The 20,545-nt window shown below is 35.7% G+C and overlaps 1 protein-coding gene across 1 annotated transcript; it reads right to left on the bottom strand.

Annotated features, from left to right (window-relative positions):
- Nucleotides 1-1,748: 1,748 nt before the first annotated feature.
- LOC114274604 (Protein kinase superfamily protein) lies at nucleotides 1,749-10,131 on the bottom strand. The gene is made up of 4 exons (XM_028216564.2): nucleotides 9,863-10,131; nucleotides 8,849-9,649; nucleotides 3,951-4,037; nucleotides 1,749-3,260 (listed from the first exon to the last, which is right to left on the bottom strand). Exons 2-4 carry the CDS (start codon nucleotides 9,600-9,602, stop codon nucleotides 1,972-1,974), a joined length of 2,130 nt encoding a protein of 709 aa, XP_028072365.2. The 5' UTR covers nucleotides 9,603-9,649; nucleotides 9,863-10,131; the 3' UTR covers nucleotides 1,749-1,971.
- Nucleotides 10,132-20,545: the final 10,414 nt, after the last annotated feature.

A 20,545-nucleotide genomic window follows, 5' to 3' on the forward strand; every position in this document is an offset into this window, starting at 1 on the left:
GGCCTTCTCTTCGTCGGACAGACTCTAGCGTGACGCCATCGACGACGGACAGTGGAGTTTCGTCGTTGTTGGCCATGGAGATGGTCGAAGAAGCTTGAAAAACAAGGTTTGAGTATCAAACTGCTTCCTACAGACGGCGCCAATTGTACGGGGGCGAAATATCCTCTGCTTTCCGTACTCCTTGGAGTTCAAGCTTCACGTGACGGCGTCTAACCTGACAACACAGAGAACGGTGAGCTGCCCGGCGGTGGTGTGCCAGATAGACCCTCCGACGATCAAGTCAGATCACTTGAGGAATAAGGAGGCTATTCGAGAGAGAGAGAGAGGGTGTTTCAAATAGCGCAAGTTGCTTACCTCTAACGCTCATCCTCCCTTCCTTTTTCTAGGCTGGCCATGCAGCCTCAGGATTGTGCGCGCACTACCTCTGCTGTCCTTTCCTGGACAGTTGGTTGTGCTCGCCTCCCATCACCTTACACGTGTAAAGGCCAAATCCTCCATCCAGTACATGCAAAACTGCCAAACGGTACTGACGCGTGCCTGGAGTAGATATCCTCTCCCTCACGCCATTGGCTCAAGTGGCACATCCGACCGGCATACCAAGACCGGCCTATTCCTTGGGAGAAAATCACAACCACAAAGAACACGACCGAGCTTCTGAGCTATCTGGTCGGGCGCACGCCGACCTCTTCCCAGCCTAGACTCTTTCCGGACTGTCATCTGCTCGGTCGCGCCGTGCTAACGCGCGCCTACCGCCGAACGCCTAACAGTCACAGCTCGGCCTGGCCTTAGACCATGCCTGGTCGGCAAACTTACCTCGGCCGTGTAACACAGGCCGGAGGGCCGTGCCGATTGACGGGATAGCTTAGCACCGAGAGGTTTGCCACACCTGCGTTGCCGTAGCTCGGCCGTACTGTCTGGTGCAAATCTACCCTCTCATATAATTATAAGAAATCTCACTCGTTGAAAGCTGAGAGGCCTAAATGATACATATGTGAAGATTTCGTAAAAATTTATAGACACTCTTTCATAACAAACTCCGTTATAACTTGACCCCAACGCTACGCAATAAATAGGGAGCAATAACTAAGAATCAAACTTGACCAAGTCCAGTAATTTATAGGGAGCAATAACTATGAATCAAACTTAGACCAAGTCCACCCACCAAGTTAACATTATCCTCAGGGTTTCTTTAGTAATTTCCCTTTTCTATGTTCATTTCATTTGTAGTTAGTTACCCATTTTTATAATATTTTAAGTAACTGGAAATAGCACGTGTTGGTAGTCTCAATTCAACAAGCATGTGCAGAGAGATACACACCATTTCAAAAGATAAAATTCCTTGGTATAAGATTATAATGCTTTTGAAAGGTCAAGCAGGCAACTTTGAATGTAATCTGAACTCAAAAAAGCTGTGGAACAATGTTCACATACAAAGAAGTTTTTGTTTTTTTGCTTTCATTTCCACAAAACTCGTTTGAGAAGAGTTCATAAAAACAAAACTTTTTAAGAAACACCAAAGAGTTATTTTCGAATTAAAATTGTATTGCACAAAATTAATGACAAATGTTTTTGAACTTTTCATTATTTATATTTTCAAAAAATAACAAATAAAAACACAACCAAACAAACATACCTATTCTTTGCTAAACCCTTATTAATATTTATTTTTTTATTATTTTTTTAATTTGCAGTGACCATTTGAATAATGAAAGGAAATTGATATAGTCTCCAATAAGGCACAATACCACTTCATAAGTTCACATTCTTGGTATATATGATTCATTTGTTTAGTGAAGAAGAGTTCTACATCCTCCAAATACATCAGAAAGAATAATAAAAGAAAGGCTTGAAAGATCAAGCATACAAACAAACAAAAGGATATCTATAAGCAAGGATTCAAATAAAAACACAAAACTGTAAAATATCTCCATGATATTCACAGAATGAGATGAAGCAAATTTCACTTCTAGCTCACTGAACTACATTACCCAACAAGCTGTTTGTCGAAGGTGAGCTCTGTTCGCTTAGCCACGGGTCCTGCACAGAAACCGGCGAGCTATCCTTCACCTCCTCCAATGAGGCCAGACAATCCGCTAACCGTTGCGGAACAATCAATCTCCGACTCCCAACCCCACCCTTCTTGACCGACAAACCGCCAAATGACTTCTCACTCCCATTATACGGTGATGAACAAGTTGATGCCACGGACGAAGCCATGCATATGTTCTCCTCCATTGGGGACCACCCGCTCAGCCGTATCTGTTCTAGCTCGTCTGCCACTTCGAGCATGGACGGTCTCATGTCTCTATGGAACGCAAGACATCGAAATGCCAGCTCAGCCACCTTGTGAACTGATGAAAATGTCCAAGCATCTCTGTGTGGTTCCAGGAACGGATCTATTATCTCATCCATCAGACCCTTCCCGATCCTGTCAATTGCAAGAGCAGCCAAATTCACCTCGCTGTGAGGCCGAGAGAAATCAACTGCTTTCATTGCAGTTATGATCTCCACAAGAACGACCCCAAAGCTGTAAACATCGCTTTTATCAGAAAGATGGAAGTTTTGATGGTATTGGGGGTCAACATAACCCGGTGTTCCTTGTGGGGCTGTTGAAATGTGGGAATCATCAGTCATACCAAGTCTAGAAAGACCAAAGTCCGCTACCTTGGAATTGAAGTTGTAACCTAAGAGTATATTGCTCGACTTGATGTCTCTATGGTATATTGGTGGATTCATGGCAGAGTGGAGAAAGGCAATTGCATGAGCGGTTTCAGTGGCGATAGTAAGGCGTATTGTCCATGGAAGCACTGCACCCCTTTCTCTTTGTAGATGTTGAGAAAGAGTTCCGTTGGGCATGAATTCATAGACAAGGATTTGTTCACCATTCTCTATACAGCAACCTAAGAGGCGGACAAGATTTGGATGGCTCACAGAGGACAGAAGCTTGATCTCGTTCATGACTTGTTCAATACCATCATTATCTCGGTGTCTAATTTTTTTAATGGCTACCCAATCATCATTGTGAAGTTTTCCTTGATAAACCGTGCCATATGCCCCAGTTCCCAACCTTTGTTTCTCAGAGAAGCTATTAGTGGCTCTTTCGATTTCTTTGTAAGGATAGAAAGGAACACTGGAGCTGCCGGCAACTTCACATAGAAGGCGGTTTGCACTCATTCGGGTTCTTAAAGAACTAGAACGTCGTCGGATGTAGAAGCAGATGAGAGCCATAAGAGACATCAAAAGAGCTCCAGAAATAATCCCTAAGGAAACACAAAGTGGAAAATGCTGTCAAATTTACAAAAACCTAAAGTTGTGGTTGCTTAGACATAATACTCATTATTTAGCTAAAGAATGAATTTTGTATGTTTTGGCAACAATATCGTGACAAAGCATATAGAATAATTTCATGTTTGGCAACAATCTCATGACAAAGCATACAGAAGAAATTCATAAAAGATATTCCACTAAAAACTCAAAACACTGGAACCAACCAAGCAAAGAATTTGTTCACTATTTTTTTTCTTTTATAATGACAAGGAACCTCTCCAAGGCAAGGCCACATTAGACCCACCTGGCAGAGTAAAACTCGGATACCTGCAATCACCCACAAACCATAAGTATCGGTTAAGCCAAAGACACACTAACGATTGTCAAACCCAATATATCTGGATTTACACTTCATCCCAGGGTCCAATCCTTTTGCGGCTAGGCTATGCCATGGTTGCAATGAGGTACACACACATCAAAATTTTAAATATGACTCTCAACCAGAATAACTAAACCTATGAAGAAGTGACACTAAAAGTTGGAAACTCAAAAATGAGAATAAATTATTCAAGAATTCAAAGATCATTATAACTTGATAGTGTTATGCAAAGGAATCCTATAATTAAAAAAGTTGAGAAATAATAATAGAAGTTAATTTCATGCCATTTAAGAAGGAAAATTACCTCCAATGAGAACACCAACTCTAGCCCTTCCTCCACATTCACCAGACATGTACTTTGAAGCGCTGCAAGCAGGAACTGCCGAATTGGCTATCAACAGAAAGAGAGGGGGTGGAGGGGGAAAAGAAAAAAAAACAAAAGATCAATGAAAATGACTTCAATTTTTTTTGAAGGTTAAAATCGAATTGAGTTGCATCATCTTTAACTTGCATACTGAAAGGGGCAGAGGTGTTAGCTGGGGCAGTACCTCCTTCTGTTCCAATCGAAGTCTTTTTAGACTAAAAAGTCATGTTTTTAGCTGAATAATGGTTTAAACAGGTTAATTTGCTGTGACTGGTTGAAACTATATAGTAAGTATATTCAAAATGGTATCTTATCTTATCAAAATATAGGAGGAAACATTAATAGGCTCAAGCTTAAGTGAGTCGTAGTCATATCAAGATTAGATTGATCTATAATGTGTCTTCTCTGTCCTTTGACTTTGCTCATTTAAAATTGAAGCCCAAACTCCATAGGACCATAAACAAACATACTATACTGTAGGAGGTTTTGACTTTGGAGATTATTTATGTGGGAAGTTTAATTGAAAAAGACAAGATAAATTGTTTAAATTTTGCATGGGATAAATTCATGGCATATATATAGTTAATTGTTCATGTCAAACTTAAACTGGAATAATCACTAGTATTTGAGTATAAATTGACAACCATAACCCAAAAAACACACTCAGAGTTTTTGTTTTACAAAACTCGCTAGCCTCATTACGACCAAATCTTATTTAAGCTATCCTACTGGGAAATTTTAAAAGGATCCAAAAATGTTGTTGCATTGTTATGAAACAAAAATTATGCACTACTTCTACTTGGAAAAATCTTCAGTTGCAAATATTGGTACAATAATTTGTGAATTTTTTTGAACTTTTTCAAGAAAATCTTGCAGGTACAAAGACTAAAAACTATTCAAATTTGTGCATCTATATTTTGTGATGCCAATGGAGTGTGGCATTTAAAAGAAAAATCTCAACCCTTAACACCATGGAAGACTTGGGTAGCAACTAAATTTTACTTTCATTTCTAAATCAAATTGGTTCAACTAAAAAATTGGATGTAAATTACACGAACATATAAATTTAATTAATAAGAAGGGAAAATAGGTATATAATTCATCTTTAATGGAATCTTGAAATTTACTGATAATATCCTTTAAAAGTAGCATTACTTTGTTGGGTAAACTTCCTAAACCTTAATGGTCTCCCTAATTTTTTCTACCATCAAATAAATAATTTCTTTTATATGTTAAGTACATAACAAAATCTTGAGACACCCGTACTACCAAAATAAATTCAAATTCAAGTTTAGATTCCTTTTTTTCTTTTCTTATTTATTTATATATTTGTAGTAATCAAAGTGATAAGTAAACACCTACCAATATTCAAATTCATGAAGCTATAAACCCTATATCCAAATGACCCCAACTATAGCCAATTGATCACGAGAGGCATTTTGGTTCTCAAGTTCAAGTTAATGGAATAGCATTAACTTGTTAAAATAATTTAACTCTACTAACTGGTTTGGAATGTTCTAAATAAGTATATTTTTTTACTTTTTATAAAAAAATGTATAAAAAAATAGAGATAATGGGTAGAAAAGTAAAAATAATATGTTAATTGATATGACCCAAATAAATATATATATGCAAAAAATATATATTTTTTTAACACACGCCAAACAAGCACCTAAAATACTACTGTGTACCAAAAACAAAATACAAAAAAAACTGTACCCAATCCAAGGTTGAGATGAGGGCATTATGGTCTTTCAAAGCCCTTAGCAAAGTTAAAGACATCATTGGCAACATAAAAATTTCTCTCAACACTAACCCACTCTTACGAGAGAATTAATCATTGTGACCTCCTTACAATGACGGGTGTGGAGAAAAGATATTTTTAGGTATAATTAGAAGCATTCAATGCTGAGATAACAGAGCACAATGAGTACGCTCCACCAAAATTGGTCAACAGACAGAAATGACCAGACAGCCGTTACGTGCCCACTAAGCAGTTTTTCCCATAGTCAAAGGCAATTAGGCCGTCCACCAAAAATAATTAAGAAAAAAAATTCAATATAAAGTAGAATAAATAATAAAGTTAGGGCTCATTTTGAGAAGTTTTGTTTAGTGTTTTTTTAATTTTTTTTAATTAAAATATGAAGGAAAAAAATTTAGTGGTTGAAAATAAATTTTTAATTTTTTTGTTTTTTAAAAAAGATGTAAAAGTATTGGCAGGAATCTTTGAATTTTTTGTATAATTTTTTTGACTTTTTATTTTATTTGTTTGTGTGACTAAAATTTAACCTATCGTCAAATGCCTTAAACTTTGTTTGGAAATTGGTTATGACATGCACAAAATAGACCCATCTGGCAACTTAATGACTTATTGGTTATGACATGCAAAAAATAGACCCATCTGGCAACTTAATGACCCTTTTTTTTTTTTTTTTTTTTTTTTTACTATAAACCTAACTCTCGAAACAGGGATTTAGGATTGTTTTGAAAAGTTATTTAAAAACTGATTTTTTAAATTTTTTTTGGCTTTTTTTAAAAAAATATATAAAAAAGTAGAGAAATGATGTGACTAAAAAAAGTCAAAAAATTAAAAAATTAACTTTTAATCAACTTACTAATATAAGCCTAATTACACCAAGACACCATAACTATTAGCAAACATCATGTTGAACCTTTGTCCATCAACTCGTAGATGCTGACTCTCTCTATTCTCGCTTGAAAACAAATTATTTTAATAAATTTTTAATTTTTTTAAAAAAATAGAGAGAATGATGTGACAATTTATAATGATTTTTTAACTAAAATGTATAATTAACAAATGAAATCTAAAATTCACACTAAACTATAAGTGTGAGGGATAATTTGTTTGGGAAGTTACTAAAAGTAATGAAGTAATATGATTCAAAAAAAAGATAAGAATATATGAAAAAAAAAAGAAGTTAATATGATACTTTCAAAATAATCATTTGTTTTTTTATCTTATTTGAGTTATATTACCTATTATTTAGGTCACATCACATCTTTATTATATTACATATTTTTTTATAAAAAAAAAATTATTAAAATAATCTATTCACAAACAATCCTCAAGTGATATATTTCGGTGGTACTACATGCACCAATTAGTGAATCAATGTACCAACATATGTTATGATATTATTACTAATTCTACCTATTATATAAATTATAAATACTCAAAAATTTTAAAATTATATCACATTATCTATTAATATAATAATTAATATATCAATTAATATATATATATATGGCCATGTTTAGTAGGGCTTATTTTCAACTTATTTCAACTTTTAGCTTAATTTAAGCTATTTTGGTGTGTTTGGTTCAACTTAATAATACAGATTATAGCTTTTTCTAAGCCAAAAATCAGTTTTTTCTTTGAGTGAGAGAGAAGAAGCTTTTCCAAACAGCTTAAGCGCGCAATTGCCATTTGAGAGGCAAAATGACTTAAATGCCCCTCACAATTTTAAGTTATTATAAGTGTGTCATGTATATAAACCAAACACAACTCATTTCTGTCTCTCCCACGTCTCTGAGAGGCGATTTCCGACGAAAGAGAAGTGATTTCCGGCGAAACAAAGTTCTTTCTCTTCTCTTCTCTCTCTCTCTCGTACGAACCAGTGAATCAGAGCTCTCTTTCTTCTCTCTCTCTCTCTGGCACGAACCAGAGGCAGTGAAGCCCTAGCTTTTTCTCTCTCTGTCTTTCTCTTTGTGATCTCCGGCGTCGCGAGATAGCCTGACAATGATGATCGCGTGACAAAACCCTAGCTCTCTCTTTCTCTCTTCACGATCGACAGCATGACAAACCCTAACTCTTTCTCTCCTTTTGCAATCGATGGCGTGACAAAACCCCAATTCTCTCTCTTCGCGATTGCGGCTAGGGTTTTGCAAGGGGCTGCTAGCAGTGAGATGAGAAAGAGAAAGAGGAGGAGGAAGAGGAGAAGAAGAAGGGGCTGTCGGTGTGGCAAAACCCTAGCGCCGCCACATCGTTGTTGTGACTGCTGGAGTTAGGGTTTTCATTTCTTTTTTTTCTAGAGGTTTTCAGTATTTTTTAAATAAATAAAAATAATAATAATTAAGCATTTTAGCCATTACTAAAATAAATTTTATATTAATTAATACTAATTAATAATTTTAGTATTAATTGATTACAAAAAGTCATTAATTTTATACTAATTGATTTATAATGAAAAAATTAAAATAATAATTTATAATGAACAAATGAAAATAAACCATTAATTGACACTAATTAATTAATAATGAAATAATTTTATACTAATTGATTTATAATAAAAAAGTGAAAATAATAAATTATAATGAAAAAATAAAAATAAGCCATTGATTGATACTAATTAATTTATAATGGAAAAATGAAATAATTTTATACTAATTAATTTATAATGAAAAAATAAAAATAATAATTTTTGTAACACTAACTATATTAACTTTTATTAATGAAATAATTCTTTTAAAATTAAGGATGAAACAAATAACAAAATAATCATTTTTATATCATGTACGGACAAAAAAGATAATTACAGGACAAAAAATTATTTTACAGTTCATCAACCAAATACTATTTTACTGCTTAAATCTATAATTCTACAATTACATTAAACAGATTAATAATTTATATTCACAATTATAAATTATAATCTATTAAATTATAATCTATAATCACTTTTTCACCACTCATCTAAACAGGCGTATATAACATTATTCGATGCCTTTTTGTTGGTCAAAAGATAACAGTCGTGGGTCTTGCTCTAATAATTAACCATAATTAACAACAAAAGTAAATTAGGGCGAAATGTACTAACCTCTCCGGCAACCACCACCGTTGGCGAACCCATCTCCCTCAAAACCTTCCTTACACTGGCACCGGAACCCTGCTGCTCTCTCCGGCGGATTCACCACCATACAATCCGCATCCGCCGAACACTTGCACTTCCCCTCCAACCACCACCCCAGCTCCGCCACCTGAAACTGAAGCGAAACCGCCGAATCCACACCCGAATTGTTCCTCAACTCCACAGCAATCGAAGTGAACAAGAACTCACAATTCGTCTTATTACTCAAATTCTTGAAACTCATCAACTCCGACCCTCGATCCACTTCAGAGTAACAACTGAAGTTTTTTATCCCCGACCCACAGCTCCGCAACTTCAATCTCGCCTCCAACATTCTCGCTGGAATCAAGCAACCGTCAATCGGAGATTTACAGCTCCGCAACATGAGCCCGTTCTGCCAAGTTAGGGCATAGTTGGTGCCGAAGAGTTGCTCTGTTTCGTTAATCGTTCTGTTACATTCCGCCGGAAAATTGATCTGTATACTATCTCCGGTGATGTTCAGAACTTTAAATTTCCCGATTCTGATTTCGCCGTCTGCACTGCAATCCAATCGGATTTCGCACCCATCGGAGAACCCGAATGGGTAGGGGACGCGATTCCGATTCCCTCTTGTTCCACAGGTTCGAGTGCATTGAGCTGAGTTATTATTATGGGCTTTGATTGAAGAGGCAAAAAAAATTAAAATTAAAACCAGAAATGTGATATTTGCTTGGTGATGAAGCATCTTGAACTGGATTGGAATGGAAGAAAGCAATCATGAGACAACCTTTTCTGCAAAATTTGAAGAGAAAAAAAAAGTGAAGTCAAACACTCAACAACCCAGATTTTACTGAGCAGACATTAACGGAGAAATTAAAGGGTGTAGTTGATGTAGTTGAGGAGATCGTGTTTTTCATTAAATGTCCATGGAAGATACTAGGGTAGTACTACAGACGCGTATGTATGGGAAATTAAATGGTGTTGTCATGAAGTATTATTACGTACCTCTGCAACAGTTCGTTGGGGTGTAATTGCTTTGTGATTTCGAAGTTTGAAGACGTGCAATTAAGTGCTTGACGATTTGGAACCAAACCCAACGGTCTTCTTCAACCTTGGAAGCTCGAGAAATGGAAATTTTGGGTTTTGTTATTCTGATCGATCAAACACGTAACAGAGAGAGACAGAGAAAGGGAGAGACATTGAGGGAAAGCTTCCTTTTTTTCACGCGATTTCGCGGCTCTGCCCAAAACAGAAGGAGAAAGGCCTATGTCAAATTGTCAAATTCTCTTTCTTTTTGGAATGACCTTTATGCCCTTGTTGCTTTTCAATATTAACGATTTACTGCGAATTAATTAAATTTAAATAATAATATTTTTTTTAAAAAAAAGGTGTAAAGAAAAAAGGAAAGAAAAGAAAAAGGAAAATGATGGAATCGTTTGAATTGCATATAAAACTTTGCGCGTAAACAGCAGTGCGTCGACCACTAAAGCCATTTTGCCCGATTATTTGACGAAGGTGGGGAGAACGGGCCCACTGTGGAGACAAATTTGGGTCCCACTACATTTTTTTGGCGTCTGGGGAATCCATATATTTTTTAGTAAGCCTCCATTTGACAAGTTGGTTTATGAGTTTCTTTGACTATTTTAGTCACAAAAAATAAAATAGACTATTTTAATCATAACAAACAAAACATCACATTCAACCGATAATTATTATACTATTCTCTCACAAAAAAAGTCAAAAAAGTTAAAAAGTCAAAAAATCCTTTCCAAACCAAGGTTTTTAGCTTAGGTTAAAATAGTTAAAAAATCAACTCACTTCCCAAACGAAGCCTAAATTGCTTGGAATTTATATTTTTTAAACTTAATTATTTTGTAAGGTTGTATTTTTAAAATATTTTTAATTTTTTTATAATAAGTAAATTAAAAAAGATTACATTTAAGGGTAAATTAGGTAACAGTGCTATGTGGTGGATTTAAACAGTTATGAAGGAAATTCTATTTTCACACACCAAGTTTTTTTACTCCACACACTTAATGAATTTTTTCATAATCATAATTTTATCCTTTAACAAAATTACCATCTCATCCACCACCATCTCACCCACACATCTCACAATTTCTCTATACACATCTTACCCACCACCATCTCACCAGCCACATCACCGTCGGCCATCGCCCCCTATGCCCAAACCTCAAGTCCTTTCACTTTTCCTGCTCCTTTCAGTCCCTAACCTTCCATTTCTGATGATAACTTGATCTTTGTCCCATTGAATGATCAGAATTTTTTTGGGTTGATTTTTGTGAAGAATTGTTTTGTAAAGTGTAATCTTTGTTCTGGGTTTGTATCTGATTGGTTTTGTTTAGATTTATGAAATCTGAATTGTTGGGTCCGATAAAAGGTGTGTTTGTGATAATGTGTTTTGTGTGTAAGTGTGATACCTAAATTTTTCTGACCAGTACATAATTTAAGGTAGATACTTGAAATTCTTATTAATTAGAAAATTAGAAGATTGAATTTTACAATCTGTATGTACTGTCCACTGTTTGACTGAATGTATAGTAATTTTTACACTTCAATTCCAGCAGTATAAATCTTTTCCTTTGCCTATTCTGGGCACTGCACAATTGAGCAGTGCCCATGGACGCCTCAACGAGTGAAACCCCAACTATCCAATACCATAATCTTCCCGAGCAAGGATAGAAGGAGAGGATGTGCACAGAGAATGTGAGGATATATTTGGAATGTGAAGTTTGTAGATTGAGATAAAGAAGTAAAAATCAAATTACTAAGTGTGTAGATTGAGAAAAGATGTACACAGAGATAATTTAGTATGTAGAAACAGAATTTCCCCACTTATAAGTCTCGTACACTTTTTTAATACACTATTAAAATGTTTATTTTGTTCTAATATTTTTTTGAGATATTGATAAGTGAAGAAAAAAAATTATAAATAAATAAGTCTACATAATAGGACCAATCTTTAAATCTACTTAAATTAAATATATTTATGTGTGCAAAATAACACGTTGGTTTAAAAGTAAATGAGTTTGAAAAATATATTGATTAATTTTTATTTTTTTAGATTATTCGATCGCCATGTTTGGGAGAAAAATCAAAAGGTACAAAAACTCAATGTAGGGTCGTAAATTAACTGATGGGCAAATTACAAATAAAGTCCCAAGGTTTAGCGTGCTTTGCAATTTAAATCTTAGGTTTTTAATTTTGACAATGTCAACCCCGTAATTCATTCCGTGTCACAATGTAAGCCCCCGTCCATCTCTGTTTCATGAAGTAACGCAGAAAGTCATTTTTTGCGCCTAAACCAACCCAAAACGACGTCGTTCCTTATTGGACCCATATAAAAGCCCCCAAATCCTAAATTTCACGAATTAGGGCTACAATTTGCCCTACCTTCTTCGATTTTGTCGATTTAGGGCACAGGGGTTGTTGCGATTTGGAAGAAAATTTGGAGCAGAGTTTGAAGTACTGCTGGTTACTATTATTTGGAGTGTTGGTAAGTGATTTATATGATTTGTTTTGTTTCTTTCTTCTTGTAATTTGTATATGAAGTTTTGTTTTTTTCTTTTTCTGATTCTGTGAATAAAGTAATGGCAAACTCTGTTTGTATCTTACTTTATTGCATGGGTATGTGTGTAGGTTTGTTACTTTAATGTCTTAGATGCTTTATGAAATTTTTTATCTCCATTGATAGACCACTGCATTAACTGAGTGGTTGGACCATTGCATTGACTGAGTGATGGACTATTGATTTATCAAATTTTTTATCTCCATTTTTGGTCCCATGCCACTTGTTCAGTCCACTGATTTTTTATGCATTTTTTTTTTTTTGGTGATATATTTGTTTATTTGTGAATGCAACAATGGATGATATAAATATGAAATTAGTTTTACGTCATAGTGGGTATTTTGTAGATAGTGATGGTGGGCCTAGGAGTTACTTTGGGGGTAAAGTACATGTGTTTGATACTGTTGATGTTGATACATTTTCTGTGTCTGAGCTGATATATATGGTGAAAAAGTTAGGGATATGTGATTTCAAACAGTTTTTTTATAGGATCCTATAGAAGATCTAGTTAGAGGGTTAAGAAGATTAGGTACTGACCAAGATGTTTTACAAATGTTTCAATATCTAGGCTCTGCAAACACATTAGAATTATTTGTTAAGCATCATGTGTCATACAATGTAGACACCACTCATCCTATTTTGTTCCTTACTGATGTCCCTGTAAATGATGATGAAAATGCTCAACATCTTCAGTCTCATGACTATGAAGATGAAGCAAACAGTGAAGATGGAGAAAATGATGACTCATCAAATTGTGATTTCTTAGCTAGTACTGAGGGTGAGGGTGACCCTACTGATGATGATATCATGTCTGATGGTAATGTAGAGAAGGAACCAAATAGAGAAGAAAGCAATGCATTTGAGGAATATGTTGTGAATGATGAGGATTCATCTGAGGAGGAATTATTAACCCCTGAAGGATCTGATGAGAAGGGTAATGGGAAGCCAAAGTACCCTGAATTTAAGCCTGAGGTTGATAAGGCTAATTTTGAATTTAAAATTGGAATGTTATTTAATAATGCCATTGAATTTAAGGATGTTGTGAGGGAATATGCAGTGAAAGGGGGTTATGATATCAAATTCACTAAAAGTAAGACACGAAAGGTTCAAGTCAACTGTAGTGATAGGTGTGAGTGGAGGCTTTATGCCTGTAAGATGAGTGGAGAGAACACATTACAAATTAAGACATACAAACATACACACACTTGCAATAGAAGTTTCAAGAACAGACAAGTAACTAGTGCTTTTTTGGCATCTAAGTATGTAAACAAATTCAAGACCACCCCCACTGTCACGACCCAGCCCCAGGGGCTTAGGATTGTAATCGCAACTTACTAACTTATTCTATTCGTAGCAAATTAAACTGCACAAGCAGAAATAAAAATAATTAAACAAGAAATTACTCTATTTTACTATTTTAATAAGAAAAAATACATCTATAGGGCTTTTATTATTTTATTATTCAATGACTGACCCCGAGTAGAAACAAAAGGGAGTAGAAATTATACTAAAAAAAAAATTAAAAAAAAAAGAGAGAAAGACAAAATAGTGGTTCAACACCAATCCTCGTGCGGGTTCCATTACGTGAGGTTATGGGTTTCCTCTACATCTCGTCACCTGAAAGGGTAACAGCTATAAGCACACAGCAGAATGAGAAATATTATGCCAAGAGTATAGGAAATACAAAATAACCATGGATAATTAGTTAGGCCAAAATATTTACATAATTTAATTTGGTAAATAAATCATTTAAATGGCAGAAACTGAAATACAGAAATTATGTAAATAAATAACCATAACCATGGTACAAAATAGAACAGAGGTCACAGAAGTGACAATCAGAACAGAGGTCAATAGATCCATGACAAACAAAGGACTACAAAGTGGCTAAACAGAGGCCAATGGTTATTTAAGTCCCCCAAGGCATGTGACTCCGGTGGTGGTACTTACAAAATATAATTATTTATAAAGTCATAGTTAAATATTCTTTAAAATTTAACCAAATATATCCATGGGTTTCATTTTAAACAAATAGAATTCAGAAATTAATCCATATAATTGAAATATTTTATAAAACATAACTTGTATTAATATAATAAAATATAACTTGTATAAAATAAATTATGGTAAGTCAAAACATACGTAAAATATATTATAGTAACTAAAGGTATAAAATAACTCACCTTAATATTGACCCTTAGCCTTACTCCACTATCACAACCTTCCTACTATAAGTTCCTACTTCCTATAACTTACGTGTCTCTCCCTCTCTCTCTTTTTTTTTTTTTTTTTTACTTCTTTGTTTTTCCGTTCACTTTGCAGCACCCTTTCTCCCTATTCATGCACGTAACTTTAGGTGGTGACTCAGCTTGTGTGATGATGAAGCAGCCTAATGACTCACCTCCCCTTACCCGTTAGACAGTACACGTGGCTTATTTACCACACTGTTAGAAAAAATGCAAATCTTCCTCCTTAATTACTATTTATTATTACTATTATTAGTTATTTACTCTTATTTTATTTATTTATTTATTATCTTTAACTCTAATTTGACCCAACTAGTATTATAATTCCATATTTGTGTGAATTTGGCCCTAAATAATAATCCCTAAATAAATTACACTTTATCGTATACCAACAGAAAATTAATTATTTATTTTACTACCACACCCATTATTATTATTATTATTATTATTATTATTATTATTATTATTATTATTATTATTATTATTATTATTATTATTATTATTATTATTATTATTATTATTGTTATTGTTATTGTTATTGTTATTATTGTTATTATTATTATTATTATTATTGGTTGTGGTATTAATTAAATATTTAGGGTATCACATTTCTCCCCTCCTAAATAGAAGTTTGTCCCCAAACTTGACGTACCTTAATTTTCGAAGAGGTGTGGATATTTGACTCGCATTTGATTCTCTGTTTCCCACGTAGCTTCTTCAATACGATGATTTCGCCATAAGACCTTTACTGGTGGTATGGCCTTGTTTTCGAGAATTTGATCACGATGATCGAGAATCTACACTAATTACTCTTCATAAGAGAGATCTTCCTGAACTTCCAGATCCTCGTAATCAACAACGTGTTCTGGATCTCGAAGGTACCGCCGAAGCATTAAAACGTGAAACACATTGTGGACATTGGATAGTTCAGGTGGTAGTGCAAGGCGATAGGCTACAAGACCCATCATTTCCAGTATCTCGAATGGCCCGATGTAACGTGGATTTAACTTTCCTCGCTTTCCAAATCGGATAACTCCTCTTGTTGGTGAGATCTTAAGGAACAAGGAACACATGATCCCCTATTTGAAATTCCAAGTCCCGTCTCTGTGTATCTGCATAACTTTTCTAGCAGCTCTGAGCAATGCAAATTCGCTGTTAAATGAGTTGGATTTTCTCACTTGTGACTTGCATGATCTTGGGGCCTAACAGTTTCCTATCTCCGACTTTTGTCCAACATAGAAGTGATCAACACCTTCTTCCATACAGAGCTTCATACGGTACCATTTCAATGCTTGCTTGGTAGTTGTTTTTATAAGCGAATTCCACTAAAGGTAAGTGCCCATCCCAATTACCTTTGGGGTCCAACACGCACATACGTAACATGTCATCCAACGTTTGGATTGTTCTTTCAGATTGTCCATCAGTTTGTGAGTGATAAGCAGTGCTAAACTTCAGTGTGGTTTCCAAAGCTTCTTGCAATTTGTTCCAGAAGTAAGACACGAAGCGGGGGTCTCGGTCAGACACGATTGAAACTGGGGTGCCATGCAAACGAATAACTTCCTTGATGTACAGGGTGGCAAACTTATTAAGGGAGTACATGATTTTGATTGGTAGAAAATGCGTCGACTTCGTTAATCGGTTTACTATAACCCATATTGCATCATTCTTCGAAAATGACTGTGGTAGCCTAACTACAAAGTCCATAGTAATGTGCTCTCATTTTCATTCAGGAATAGGGAGTGGTTGCAGCATTCCTGCAGGTCTCTGATGTTCTGCTTTAACACGCTGACAATACAAACATTTAAAGACATGGCTTGCTACGTATCTTTTCATTCCTGTCCACCAGTAGTGTTCCTTTAGATCATGGTACATCTTTGTGTTGCCAGGGTGGACTGCAAATCTTGAGCAATGAGCTTCTACCAATATCTTCTTCTTGAGTTCCGGAATGTCGGGTACGCAAATTCGATTCTGAAATTTTAGTATCCCATTGCTTATAGTGAAATCAGGATCAGGTGTACACATTTGCTCCTCATACTTTTTCTTCAAAAGGTTATCTTTACATTGGCGTGCTCTAATTTCTTCAATCAAGGTAGGTTCCACGATTATGTTGGCGAGCAGTCCATTGATCTTGCAGGAAACGAGGGTACATGCCAAACCTCTGGTCGTCTTTCGGCTTAGTGCGTCTGCCACCATGTTAGCTTTGCCTGGATGGTGTTAGATCTCTACATCATAGTCTTTTATAAATTCTAGCCACCGCCGTTGCCTCATATTCAGTTCCCTCTGTGTGAACAGATATTTAAGACTCTTGTGATCAATGTAAATCTCGTAGGTTGCACCGTAGAGATAATGACGCCAGATTTTGAGGGCAAAAATTACCGCAGCCAATTCCAACTCATTAGTCGGGTAGTTCTTCCCGTGAGTCTTTAATTGTCGCGACGCATAAGCAATGACTTTTCTATTTTACATGAGAACGCAACCCAAACCATTGTATGAGGCATCACTATAGATTACGAACCCATCTACTCCTATAGGGAGTGCTAGTATAGAAGCTGATACAAGTCGACTTTTTAATTCTTGGAAGCAACGCTCTTGTTTGTCAGTCCATTCAAAGGGTGTGTTTTTCTGAGTTAGCTAGGTTAAGGGTGATGCTATCTTTGAGAAATCTTGCACGAAGCATTGATAATAGCCAGGTAGACCCAAGAAACTTTGGATTTCTGACACATTAGTAAGTCGTGGCCAATCCACAATTGCTGTAACTTTTTGGGGGTCAGCCGAGATGCCATCTTTGTTAATGACATGATCGAGAAAGTATACACTAGTGATCCAGAATTCACATTTTTTCAACTTGGCATAAAGTTGTGATCACGTAGTGTTTGTAGAACCGTTCACAAGTGCTACTCATGGGCCTCTGGTGACTTGGAGTATATAAGGATGTCGTCAATGAAGACGATGACGAACTCATCAAGATAGGGTTTGAACACTCGGTTCATGAGGTTCATAAAGGTTGTTGGGGCATTTTTTATTCCAAAAGGCATGACAAGAAACTTGTAATGCTCGTAACGGGTTCTGAAGGCAGTCTTTTTGATACTTTTCGTTTTGACTTTTAATTGATGGTAGCCAGAATGCAAGTCGATTTTGGAGAATACCTGGGCACCTTGAAGTTGATCGAACAAGTCATCGATTCGTGACAGAGGGTACCAATTCTTGATGGTGACCTTGTTCAGCTCCCGATAATCGATGCATAATCTCATCATGCTATCCTTTTTCTTCACGAACAATACTGGAGCTCCCTAGGGTGAGGTACTAGGTTGAATGAAACCTTTGTCCAGAAGTTCTTGGAGTTGAGTCTTCAGCTCTTTCAATTCTGTCATCGACACGCGATAAAGAGCTTTTGATATTTTTTGTGTGCTAGGTTGGGTTTCAATGATGAATTCGATTTCCCGATCAACTGGGATACCGGGTAGATCTTCAAGAAAAACATCTGGGAATTCTCGTATTACGAGGATTGCATCAATGGTAGAGGCCTCTTTTTGTGTATTGATAACATAACAGATATAACTACTACAACTCTTTCTTAGAAGTCGTTTGGCTGTTATGGGGGATATAATACAGGGAGGGTTGGAAACTCCAGTCACATCAAAGACAAGCTCGGGTTGGTTTAGCAACCTGAGGGAGACCTTTTTGGCTTTACAATCAATAGAGGCATGGTTGGCAGCCAACCAATCCATACCTAAGATCACATCAAAGTTCCCAATGCAGAGGGGAATCAAGTCTACATATAAGGTTTTGCCTTTTAGGAATATAGCACAAGATCTGTACACATCAATACTACAAGTAGACTGACCATAAGGAAAAGACACAGATAATATATATCCTAATGGTTCGGGTGTTGACGCTAACTTGGCAGCAAAGTGTGGTATAACAAAAGAATGAGTTGACCCAGAGTCAATGAGGACATGAGCTAAATGACCACAGACAGAAAATGTACCTAACACAACGTTTTCGGTAATTTTTGGTTTTCCAAGTACCAAGGCGAAAGCCCGTCATTGGCGTTTTTGGTCCTTCGTCTCTCCTCCAGGTCCTGCGGGTTTTCTGACTGAGCCAGAGGGGCTAGCTGCAGAATTGGTCAGCTTTAGACAATTCCTCAGCAAGTGGCCAACTTGACCGCATTTAAAGCATGCTTCTGTGTCTCGATGACATTGTCCCCAATGAGCCTTCCCACAAGTAGGACAAATTGGAACAATGCCACCTCGGGGGTTGGTAGGACCTTGATAGCCTAAACTGGTTGTACCCGTATTCACCTTTTTGGGAGGCACAACACCGGGTCTTCTGTTGTCTCTTTCCCAAAATCGCTTCTTGTGGCTTGGTTCCCCAGAACGCGAGGCTTTAATCCCCTTTTTAGCAATGTACGCCCGGTCTACCACTTCTGCATAGGTTGGCAGTTTCAAGACCTTGAGCCTATCTTTAATTTCAGCATTCAATCCTGATTTGAATTTTCTTTCTTTTTCGAGTTTCGGTGGGGATGACGTATGTTGTAAACCAAGTGAGTTGTGTGAACTTACTCTCGTATTCAGCCACCGTCATGGTTCTGTAGCGGCCCTAATTTTCTTTAGTCATTATTTATTACTATTATGGTTATTATTATCTTATTTTATTTTTGACTTTATTTATTGTGTGGTCACATGAGAGTTAATGTGATATTTAATGGATTTAATGTTGTAATTATTAATTGGGTGGTTACATGAGATTTAATGTGATATTTAATGGATTTAATGTTGTAATTATTAATTGGGTGGTTACATAAGGTTTAATGTGATATCTAAGGCATTTAATGTTGTAATTAATAAATTTACTGCATATTATAGTTTATTAAGCTATTATATATTGAGATTTAGGTTTATAGTATAATATTATTAGGTTATACTAGCTCTTAGGTTATTACATATATAATAACATAGAAGTATTTCAACTAGGTTTAGGTGATCAAAAGGAAAAGAGAGAGACCAAGTTGTAAGAGAGAGAGAGAGAGAGAGAGAGAGAGAGAAATCAAAGAAGACAAAGAAAGGGGCGGCAGCAAGGAAAAAAGAGGAGATGGAAGAAAAGGAAAGATTAGGGTTTTGTTTTGGTGACTCTAGTAGTTTTTTTTAAATATTCTTGATCTTCAATAAAGTATTGTGAGTACAAAACCCACTTCCCTTGATTTATGTTAAATTCTTGTTTTTATCTATTTGTTTGATATTAGTTCGATTTTGTGTTTTCATAAAGATGAGAGATTAATTTTAATTATTTTGATTAGTTGTTATGTCAGATTTAGGGTTTTTATATGGATTTATTTTATGGTTGTAATCACTTTCATGGTTATATGAAACTAAAATTAATATGGTTATATGAAATTAAAATTAATTAAGAACCTATAAATAAATTCCTTATATTCCACCATGACTTCATGGATTGTTGTTTTATTTGAGCGATGGTGAGAAAGAGTGTATAAAAAAAGTGAGGATTATGAGATTTATTTGAATGCCTTAGGCTCGGCATTGTTATGTTTATTCTCATGTGTGAGATGTTGTGTATATATATATTGTTGCCTCGTTCTCATGAATAGACGAGTGCTTTGATTTGCGCGCGTACGTATATGCTAACCATCCGGGGAGTGTGAGTCAAACTCGGGACGATATCCCCGTGCAAGTTTGGCTTCGGAGCGGTGTTAGGTATACGGGAGGCACATGAGATATATGTGTAGGCCGGAAGGGGAGGGCCGAAGTGGTGGAGTTAAGGTACAAAAATTTAATTATGAGTTTATTGATTTGTACATCTTGAAAAATAGTAATCGACCTCAATAAATTATGAAAT

This window comes from Camellia sinensis, chromosome 4 (genome assembly GCF_055761805.1).
Source record: "Camellia sinensis isolate YWXY chromosome 4, ASM5576180v1, whole genome shotgun sequence".
Lineage (NCBI taxonomy): Eukaryota > Viridiplantae > Streptophyta > Magnoliopsida > Ericales > Theaceae > Camellia > Camellia sinensis.